The sequence below is a fragment of the Antedon mediterranea genome, chromosome 8, assembly GCF_964355755.1.
Source record: "Antedon mediterranea chromosome 8, ecAntMedi1.1, whole genome shotgun sequence".
Taxonomy (NCBI): domain Eukaryota; kingdom Metazoa; phylum Echinodermata; class Crinoidea; order Comatulida; family Antedonidae; genus Antedon; species Antedon mediterranea.
Genome location: NC_092677.1, coordinates 16205614 through 16217136, shown reverse-complemented (window position 1 = coordinate 16217136; position 11523 = coordinate 16205614). Strand labels below are relative to the sequence as shown.

Here is an 11523-nt window from a genome sequence, read left to right as displayed (position 1 = left end):
CCAACAGGAGCATTCACAGTTTCAATGCTCCGAGTACAAAACGGTCAAAACCAGATAAGGAACTGCAAAGAAAAGAATTGAATATTTGACCACTATTAAGGAAGATAAAGTAGCTCCATACCTAATCAATCATCCCGAAAGACAATGTGTGCATTGTTTACTGGACATTTTGCGGTTTAAAGACTCATCATCATCGGAATAAAAGTGGTAATAAACACAATTTGAACGCTTTCATAAAAGAAGAGGAAACGGATGTTCAACAAGCGTAAACGCGCTTTCCAGCAAACCGGAAAAAGCGTTTGACCAAGTAGAAGTAGTTCACCATAGATTAGAATTACTGAACAATTCCTTTGAAGATGAAAAGGAATGGATGAAAACTAGCCAAGCCAAATAATTGCCAAATAGGTATCGGCGAAAAAAAAAAAACCGGGAAGAAATGTAAACTTAGTTATGATAAAGAATACATCGCTACCTACACATAATACAACTTTGAGCGCGACAAATTTGTAAAACTGAACAAGAAATAAGAGTACGGCCATGTCAACAAATTCAATATTTGTAATATTATAAATGTCTGTCATGGAATATCAACTTCTTACAAGAAACCCTCTATTATCAAAGCCCAGTCGTGACTACCATAGCCTAGATGAATCGGTTGCAAATAATAATACCAGTAGTAAAAATGTGGTATGAGCACACCTTCACAGCATTTTTGCATCATTTCATTTTAAGATCACTGGGTGATGGTGGATGTTTGTAGCATACTGTACTCTTTTGTTGACTAGCTTTATGCTTTATAACACTAGTTTCCATTTGCCTGTAATCATAGCAAAGTGTGGTCATTTTGTTGACGATTTCTTCACCATGCATAAAGTTAACAATCACCAGTCATTTCATTTTCTGTTGAGTTCCTTGTACAGTGAATATATGAATTTTTCCAAATATCATGTAAATTCTTTACCTTTGATAAATCAGTGTGATATAACCCACAAGAACAACACATAGAAATATTTAGTGCACAAATAAAACATATTACAGCGGTTTAATTATCTTACATATTGTTAAGTATGTATACATACAAATCTTATCCTCTTTTTGTAAATAGGCACTATTATACATTAAAAACTAGTATCACTTAATTCTGTCAACAGGTGATTCAGTTTCTTTATTATTCACACAACACCTATAACCTTTTAAAACAATATTTTATCAGATTTTCCCAGTACTATGAATGTATAATCAGGTTGAAAAAACTTCTGTGTTGACTTATATCTGGACCTTTGTGAAAGTAGTAACAATGAGTAGAGCTGAATCCTTGTATTTGATTGCTTCAAACTGACGGGAATGAACAAACCAACAGGCACACCCAACCACTTAGTTACTACCATTGTGTATGCAATTTATAGTCTATATTGGCTTGAAGTCTGCATCCTATGTTGAATCAAAATTAACTTAATAACTGGATTAACCTCATCTTGGTTACAATAGTTAATGATAGTTGGACCAACCTTAGGTAGATTAACAATATGTGGATCAACCTAAAATGGGAGATCAACCAAGTCAGCAAGTATAATGACAGTTGGTTGGGATAGATCAACCTAAGCTTGATTAATAATAGTTGGATCAGCCACCTAAGATGGATTAATGTAGTTGGATCAACAACCTAAGCTACATTAATGATAGTTGAATCAATCACCTCAACTGGATTAATGATAGTTGGATCAGCCACCTAAGCTGGATTAATGTAGCTGGATCAACAACCTAAGCTGGATTAATGATAGTTGAATCAACCACCTCAACTGGATTAATGATAGTTGGATCAGCCACCTGAGCTGGATTAATGATAGTTGGATCAATCACCTCAACTGGATTACTGATAGTCGGATCAACCACCTCAAATGGATTAATGATAGTTGGATCAGCCATCTAAGCTAGATTAATGATAGTTGGATCAACAACCTCAGCTGGATTAATGATAGTTGGATCAGCCACCTAAGCTGGATTAATGTAGGTGGATCAACAACCTAAGCTGGATTAATGATAGTTGAATCAATCACCTCAACTGGATTAATGATAGTTGGATCAGCCACCTGAGCTGGATTAATGATAGTTGGATCAATCACCTCAACTGGATTACTGATAGTCGGATCAACCACCTCAAATGGATTAATGATAGTTGGATCAGCCATCTAAGCTGGATTAATGATAGTTGGATCAACAACCTCAGCTGGATTAATGATAGTTGGATCAACAACCTTAACTAGATTATTGATAGTTCGGCCACCACTGTGGATTAATGGTAGCTAGACCGATCACCTCAGTTGGATTAATTTTAGCTAGACCGATCATACTGGCAGTTAGATCGACCACCTCAGCTGGATTAATGGCAGTAAGATCAACCACCTCAGCTGGATTAATGGCAGTTAACATAAGTTAACATAGTTTGATCAACCATCTCAGCTGAATAAATGATAGTTGGACTAACCTTAGCCGGATATAATATATCATTTCCAATAACTGGATATAGTTGTTCTCACGTTGTTGCTGCATTTGAATAATTAGTTTTACAATATACTAAAAGAGAAAAAATGGTACTGTACTAAAATTCTGTTTCATTAACATGGTAGAATATATCAAGCTTAAATAAAAATAAGAACATGTCAATAACATAAAGTAAGGTCCTTCTCTCAGAAGCAAGTTCTGGCAATATACTCCTAAGCATGCCTGTATGAAGCTAGTTGCTATGAAATATGTCACCTATAGTTTTGATATTGAATCCTATTTATTTCCTAAAATTGTTTACACATATATACATTTGAATATTTAGCTACCTACCTATAAAATCAGAGACAGGATCTTTCCCGTCTTCACTCCGTAATGTACCAGTAATGTCGTTGTTTTCTATGATTGGTAGAAAGATTTGGACAAACTCGGAGGTGTAAGGGGGAGCTATCATATCCAGAACCTAACAAAGATATTTTGAACTTCTATATTAGTCCTCCATAAGTCAGTAACATTCAGTAGAATATTCAGTCAATAGTCTGTCTAATATTAATGCATGTTAATGAAATATACTTAATATATACGATTCATTCATTTATCATTAATTAATTTCAGACTTTCAGTCCATAATTTCAGCATTCATACCTCAGTAACAAAATGCCTTATAAGAGACATATCTAAGTTCTGTTTATCAACACATTTCTTGATATGGTTAACAACAGGCACTACACAGCCCTTGCTTAGCAAATGCACCATCCTGTCCAATACTGTCTTTTTCAGTTCCATCTGTTAATATAATAATAAAATATCAGATAACTATGTTATGGATTTTGGTCAGCTGGGGCAAAACAACAGATTTGTTGGATTTGGATTTCCATAAAGAAATGTGCGAACCTCAAACAATAGTTAGGCCTGCTTTAAAGATATACTGTATTGTCCCCCTAAAAAAATATTTTTTTAAATTTTGTTGTTGAATATGTTATTTTAATGTCACATAATAGTTATTCACTCTCACAAAAAATTGGGTCTGAAAAAAATGTATTTACCTGAGAAAAATGTAATTTAAAGCAAAAAATGGTCAAATTGTCTGGAAGACAATGAGTTTTTGGGTAATTTAACTGTTTATTTTGTCTTTTTATAGGTGAAATAATTTTTTTCCTCCGTTTTTTTTCTTATTTAAAACTGCAAAATGGCCTATTCAAAGTCCGATTTTAAAAATCTTTATTTTTCATGATTTTGGGGGACAATACATCTTTAACATACAACTACTCATAGTTGGCATTACCAAAAATGGAAAATTTAATGTCAGCGATCTCCCAAAGTAAACATAATGCATGTATTTAATATTTGCTAGAATTAACTGTGAAGTCAAAATCGACAACCAACAATATAATATATGAAGGTCATAGGGCATTTCAAATCGACAGCTCCGTATTACCTGCACAAGGACATCAAGCTGAGGATAAGGATCTTCTAGCAGACGTATGAGTAACTTCAATGCAGTATCATGAATTAAATTATGCAAATTAATAATTTCGTCCATAAGAATCAAGTGTAAAGGAGTGTGGTCGGTCATGCGTTCAAAGTAGCTTGGATCTGAAACTGTCTTGTCTACCCAGTAAAGAATACCCATAGAAACTACAGGATACCTAAAAATAGAAAATGTAATATATTATTACAAAGCACATAAAAACAAATGTCTTTCTGAGACTAGTATACTGAAGCCCTACACTTTAGAAAGATGCACTTAGTTCCTTAAAGTACACGCAAGCCAGATGTTTACACTGGACCTCCGGTTTTAAGTCTTTATTTGAGAAGACTTGTTCTACCACCAGAAATATGGAGCCTTGGCCTATGTGGTTTAATGGCTATTGTTTGTGGTGACTGTGTTATACATTACATACTAATATTATAAGAATATGTCAAGAAATCTCGTTTCACTGCATATGAGGGGGCAAGGTTTTAATAAGGGCTGGTACTAGATGCCAACCTATCAAATATACAGGTAGATGGAAAGTTCTGCTCTAACCTCTTAAAGCAGATTATTTGTTAGGAGTAGGAACATGTTCTAAAGGATGTTAATTTTTTTGGAGCTAGTTGCCAATTTACCTAATACACTGGTATATAGCAGTAAGTTCCGCTATAAGCTCTGAAGCAGGCTTATCACTACTGCATATAGTGTGTATTTTTTCTATTGCCTGTGATGTTTGTTTTAACTCATCCTTGCTTATGTTGACACGGTCTCCCTGTAAATCAGAGAAAAATGGTTAGGTTAAGTTTGTTTCATTCTTACATTGAAAAGAAAAATGATTAATATTAGATATCAGAAACATGGGTGCGGCTTAATGAATGTTTCACTAAATATTGTGGCTTGAATCCAAATAATTAATGGGGGTATTTGACGTGAAAATAAGAATCATATACAGTGTTGATTTAAAAAAAAAATTGATATTCAAATTCCAAAAATATCAAAATAGGTTATTTCTAAATTAGCTTTTTAGGGTAGTCAAAATGTTGATCAATGGGGAGAAAAAAGATTTGATTTGATTTGTTTTTTTCTTCTTTAGACCCAATTAAGTCCTGTCTATACTATCAAACTAGTTTGACAGAAAAAATGTGATGTGCCCAAATATGGTAGTGATATGATGTCATCGTTTCCATATATGGGCACATCACATAAAGTTTGATAGTGCAGACAAAGCTTTGAACTTACCATCTTCCACGTCTCATGCACACATGCCGAGTGAGCAAGTAGGTAGATGTAATTGCCACGATGTTCAGGTTTGATGTTAGCTTTTGGTCTGAATAGCGTGTGCATGAATAGCTCCAGCAATTGTGGCATTCGTAGAAGGTCAACTGGTGGTGGATCTTCCTTAGTGTACATTTCATATAGCTAGAATAATAATACCAATTGTAATCTATCATTAATTGTTAATACTTAAAAAAGTAAAAGTTAATTTGATGGAGAAGCCTTTCTCTTAATTATTAGTTCAGGTAATTAAAAAATCAAAAAATCACAATAGGCTCTTTTATGATTGAAGTCTATAAATGTAAAACTGAAAACCCGTGGATTACACAAAATTTAACTTTCAGAAATTTTCCTACAATAGTATAGCAGAGGATCAGTTTGTTTTTATTTACTCACCACATGAACATCTGCAGGGTTGAGGGCGTTTCTAGCCAACATTGAAGCAAGTGCCTGGCAAGCTCTTGGATATTTGGCAGCACTACTTAAAGCAACTCCAATTTGAACTACTCCATTACCACGACTGTAAAACAAAATATTTTATTATTTGATGAATTGTGAACTTAGGAGCAGATTCAGAATAATTTTGCTATTTATATACAGAAATTGTTCTCGAATTGTGTTACACTGGAACTCCTCCTTTCAGACAGCTCTTGCAAGGAACACGTTTTGAAGAAACGAACAAGGGACAATAAATGTAACTTTATGGCCAACCATTACTCAGGAACACCACATATTAAGGGTACACTTTGTGGGGGTTGCCAAAGGTGTTTACTTATAGTGTTCTATTGCAATTTGATGCCCTTAAAATAATTGTCCAATATTGAAAAAAAATGTTCATTTCAATTTTCTATGCTTCCTGCAACAAAGAGAAATAAATTTCAATTTTAAATAAACTTTTCTTTTATCTGTTACAAACCTTTTCATGGCACTCTTTTGCACTTCTTGACAAACTCTCCTAATAACTGACCCGTCCCTCTCCGATGACAGCAAGTGCATCATGGCTTGAGCGTACAGGTATGTGTGTTCTCCATGGCACACCATTTTCTAGAAGAAATAAACAGGAGTATAAATGATTACATATTTAGATTGAACATTAGTTGTTTGGGGCAACAAATCTGAATAGAAATAAACAAGTAACTTTTCTTACAAAAAAACACCGCTTGACTTTTTAATTTTAATCATTGTTCTTTTCAAATTTGATGGCATTGAAGCTCGGTCACATGTATGTTCAATTTTGATTGAATTGAAATTTTCACAAACAGATTTATAGGGCTTCTTAAGTACATATATCCTTTGTTACAATTCTCTTCACCTGATGATGGGCTATGCCCGAAACATGTCGTAAAAATAAACCTATATTGAGGCAGTTTTAACTTATTTGATCTTGATTTTTTTCTATATCCTGCCTATGCAGCTCTTTGATTTATATATATGTATATATATATATAAATCCAAAGGTAAATTACTGAAAAAAATGACAATGCTGTGGGTATCAGTGGCTGGATCTCAATGGAGATACAAAAATAAAAAGCGAAAAGCTAAATCAAAACGATAAAGTAAACAGCCAGAAAGGTTAGCAGAGCTTTCGGGCAACACTAGCCCTTCATCAGTGCAAGTATATATATATATATTACGCACTCAGCTAACCCACTAAAAATCTTGAATTATTTTTATCTTATCATGTTATCAGTAAAACTGTTTTCCCTGAATGCTAAATGTTTTTCATAATATTTATTACTAGTGCTACTTTTTATTAGGACAATTTCATGAATATACTACTGGTTACCATCCTGGAGAGTTAAGCACTCGCTATCGAATGTTACTTACACTAAATTCTGGAAGATGAATATGAAGAGCCTCTTCACCACCTTCAAGGAGTTTACCAATGGAGGTCTGAAGCACTTTTGAGAACACCTCTATCTGATGGCAGGCTGTTGAAACATTGCCAATTTCTCCTTGATATCCAAGATCAGTAATAAGCTATAAGAGTACAATATAAAGAAAAATAGCTGATAAAATTGGTGAATATTTTTTTAAAAATAAATTATTCATTTAAATAAAAGGTATTTTTACGCATCCAACAATGCTAGACCTTGTTATTGGAGGGAAAGCACATTCCAATAAAGCTAAAGCTGCACTATAAAGGGTCTTTCACACCTGATCCGGCAAATCAAATCGAACGTCAATGTTTCATTTTCACAATGCTACACATGGCTATGCGGCAATGCGTAGACACGTGAAAAACGAAAAACATTGACGTCGCAACAGGTGCGAAAGACCTTGTTTGATACAATATGTGTCTTTGCTCGATGCATTTATTTATTTAGTGTGTGGAGGAGATACAGTGAGAGTTAGGATCAGGATTTAGGTTTTTGAGCTGTGGAGTTGTATTAATAAGTTAACAAAAAAATTGTGAGGAAAATACAACTGAGGATTATAACAACAAACAATGAATACTTGTAGCACTGGCTTGTTAATAACAACAGTAGACAGAAAAAATAAATACCTTGATTGTGAAGTTTAACATAAGGCAATCAGGATGCTCTCCAGCGAGTTTGTAGAAGAGTTGTCGCCATGTACGATGCTGAATCATGCCTTCTAGCCAAGACGGTGTCTGTCAAAATAAATGTGAATAAAATATTACAAAATACATCCAAAAATAGAGGGTGCAAAGTGTGGTTCCCACTAGAATACAGCAACGTAATGCACAAAGTAGGAACCGACGACGCAACAGTGCTGCAAACATTGCAGATTTGATTTTACAGAGTGCAATTTAATCGCTAGTGGGAACCAAGCTTTACAAAAACATCTCTGGCATCAGTATCTAAAGGTCCATGTAAAATAATTCAATGAAACAAACCATAATTATACATTAACTGTAGTAAAGAAACGTAGTTGACACAATCACTAAAGTTCATTGCTTGATCTTTCTAATACCCCTTTCACACCAAAACTCCGGAGTGTCTCCGGAGACACCCCAGGGTTTATGACCATTCAAAACGTCGAGAAACTCCGGAGATACCCCTTCCACACCAACCTAGCAACACCGGGGTTTATAAAATAAAATTGTAAATGTCGCCCTCTATTTTGTTTGTTTACATCGCAACGATCATTAGAATAATTTTAATTAACAATATTTTTAATTTAATAATTACTTTCAAAAGTCTCAGAAGTAATATAATATTTTATTGATACTACTTATTATTTTTTAAACCCGCTATATATTTTGTACAAATATTTAAAGTATTTTTAAATAAAACTAAAGCAATGAGTGATCGTGTGAGGATGACCTTTTGACCCGAAACACTCCGGAGTTTGATGTTGGTACCTTTCACACCAAAACACCGGGGTGTCCCCGCAGTTCGCTCTCCGGAGAACGTTCAGCTGTTCAACCTCGCAGTTTTAAACTCCGGAGTTGCTTGATTTTACCTTTCACACCAAACAGCGGGGCGTCAACTCCGGGGTGTCTCCGGAGTTTTGCTTTTGGTGTGAAAGGGGTATAATATACTTTTGAAAGATTCTTCATTTTAACTTACACCTCCTTCATCACTGAAAATCTTATCAGCTTTCTTTGGGTCGAAATGTTTTATTATGAGGCTCTTGAGGTGATCTTCAACCATCTGCTGTACCTCAGTGGGATTGACACCTGTTGATATAAGCCACTCGGCAAACAGGTTGACTGTCTGTGCCACAGCTGTGTAATGCTCAGATAGGAGGATAACAACTTGTTCAGGTGTGCCACCAGCTTGGAAATATCTAGAAAAAAATATTTATGAATTTATGTATTGCTCTACAAAAATACAGCGCATTACCACAATTATTATATAAAATATAAGAGTAAATTCTTGTTTACAAATTAATAGTTAGTTACAAGTTAATTAGTTAGGTTTCGTTTTGTGTAGGACTTCCATTCTTGTGGTATCAGATCGACTTTACTTCCTTGTTTAGGGACAATAAAATTAAATCATAAAATAAAAGTTCACAAAATAATTGGATTTAGTAAAATTGCGAATATTTAGGGGTTTGCAGTATGTCATGCGTTAATAAATCGTATTAAGAGGCTTAATAAGTGGAGTAGAAAGAGTTAATTAATTTATATTACTGGTCAGGATCCTTTGAACCCTAGAATTGGAATTTAACCACCAATCTACAGCTCTGCATACCTTCGAAGATTTTCAAATACACCAGGTTCCATTATGTAATCAGTGGCTGCAAAAACAGATAGACAGTCACTGCGAATAGTCTCGTCATCTTTCTCAACTTTTTGTTTGAATAACTCCTCTTCTGCCTCTTCCTCCTCCCTTTCATCCTCAAATCCGTACATCCCTTTGTCTGTTCCTGTGTCACCATTGTCGTAAGGATTGTGACCATCATATGGATCATCGTCATAGTTTGCACCATCGCCATACGCACCGTCTCCATATGGATCATCACCGTACTGTCCATCTCCATATGGCTTGTATGCATCCTCCTGTGTAAAGTGTATTATTAAATAAATAATTGATTTGTTTGCTATTTGGTTATTAATTCATGCATGAATACAATTAATGAGATAGATCATATATGCTAGTAGTAGGCCTAGGCTAAAGGTCATCATGCATATATTTATTTATATAATAAAGCATTAATGTACCTAATACAAATCGTTAACTGTATGGTGGGTGTAAGCAAAGAATATATATCACAAGAATGAGTATTCCACGATTTTTGCATGACAAATTTGTAACAGAGAGTGATGCCCGCCCTCATAATGGGCGGATGTATACAGACTAAATAAGACTTGATATTAATAGATATTATACATGTCACATTAAATAGAATTATGATAATATATTTTGCAATTGTAAAACATTTTATAAAACATAGTTAATAACAAACTAATGTACATTCACTTCTACAGAAAATTATTTACCACTATGCTAAATTAGTTCACAAAAAAGGCCGAACAGCAACACTAAAAATCAACCAACCGTTACTCAGCACGGCCTATTCTTTGCCATTGTTGCAAACTAATCTACACCCGGTAAATTAAGTATTGTTTTTATGATAAAAATTAGTATAAAATACATGTTATTAATAGGATACAATATTAAATTTCATTAACATTTACTTGTTTTACCAGAAAGAAGTTAAAGACACCTTCCCTACGCTTTTTAGATCTACTTTAATCAATCAATCAATCGTTCGATTTATATAGCGCCATTCCAACATTCATTGCTCATGTCACAAACTATAGTTAATGTAAAAATAATACTATATGGTTCTATTGCGATAACTTTTTTCATCTTTAAATGATTAAAAATGTGAAAAATAAGTCGATTTTAATAATTATAGCGGCCCGCTATAAATCCCAAAATGCATTGCGTGCGGATTGATATTTTTCTTCTGTAATTCACCCACTTTTCGATCGATCGTGAGGCCAAAACAAATGGAAGACTCCTAACTTTTCAGCGAAAATGCCGGGTTTTTCCCAATTTGTATCAACGGAATCTGGCAAAAATAGAAAGACAATTAATGCAGCAACTATAGTTACGACGTCAGGCTAGGTATATAGCTAGCGTACGATGTTCGTACGTTAACGATGTGTACCAAATAGGCCTACAAAACTAAGCCTAGCTAGGCTAGGCCTAAAGACCGTCCACGAGAGTTCAATCGCCGCGAGCTACTTAGGTAGTGCATTGTTTCTCACTTTTTATCATAATTTACCATAAAACGTACATTTAAGACAAGGAATGACCTGGTTTAATGTTTTTAAAGTAATATATATGTACAGTATTATTTTTACAAAACGTCACAAATTGTAGGGAAGGTGTCTTTAAATATAGAAATATTATCAAACTAACCGGCGTGAAGTTGGTTACTTATTCCTTATTCGATATTCAATTTTTTTTGTGAAGTTGGATCCTTATTCGACATTCACATTCACATGTATGGGGCGCAATATGTGTAATATTTTAATTAAATGATTTTATACTTACGGCTTAGATTAACTAGGGCTATGATTTATAGGGCTATAACTTCGTTATAAACGGCATGGACCGGGATGACGATACATGGGTTCGGGCTAGTAGGGTCCAGTCGTTTCAGAAAAATACCACTTGCCCCGGTCCATGCCGTCTAGCTGTCATTTTACGCCATTTTAAAACCTTACTACAATTTAACGTTTTTAAAAATAAAAAATGCAATATAACCGGATGATTTATAGGGCTATAATTACGTGATAAACGGCATGGACCGGGATGACGATACATGGGTTGGGGCTAGTAGGGTCC

At 34.4% G+C, this 11523-nt stretch overlaps 1 protein-coding gene across 2 annotated transcripts in view; it reads right to left on the bottom strand.

Annotated features, from left to right (window-relative positions):
- Positions 1 to 389: 389 nt before the first annotated feature.
- LOC140056027 (negative elongation factor D-like) overlaps positions 390 to 11523 on the bottom strand; it is a 31723-nt gene continuing 20589 nt past the window's right edge. Inside the window, exons 2-14 of one of the 2 annotated variants that reach the window (XR_011846714.1) lie at positions 9415 to 9722; positions 8788 to 9007; positions 7758 to 7865; positions 7079 to 7231; positions 6168 to 6295; positions 5648 to 5771; positions 5216 to 5395; positions 4612 to 4748; positions 3941 to 4151; positions 3148 to 3288; positions 2836 to 2965; positions 1960 to 2574; positions 390 to 1761 (exon numbers count right to left, since the gene is read on the bottom strand). Coding sequence is in view for 1 of the 2 variants with exons in the window: in XM_072101246.1 (XP_071957347.1) it covers positions 2534 to 2574; positions 2836 to 2965; positions 3148 to 3288; positions 3941 to 4151; positions 4612 to 4748; positions 5216 to 5395; positions 5648 to 5771; positions 6168 to 6295; positions 7079 to 7231; positions 7758 to 7865; positions 8788 to 9007; positions 9415 to 9722 (1881 nt within the window). In the remaining variant the exon portion in view is untranslated. Of the gene's footprint in view, positions 2575 to 2835; positions 2966 to 3147; positions 3289 to 3940; positions 4152 to 4611; positions 4749 to 5215; positions 5396 to 5647; positions 5772 to 6167; positions 6296 to 7078; positions 7232 to 7757; positions 7866 to 8787; positions 9008 to 9414; positions 9723 to 11523 lie in introns of both variants that reach the window. The other variant, XM_072101246.1, reaches the window with a different exon arrangement.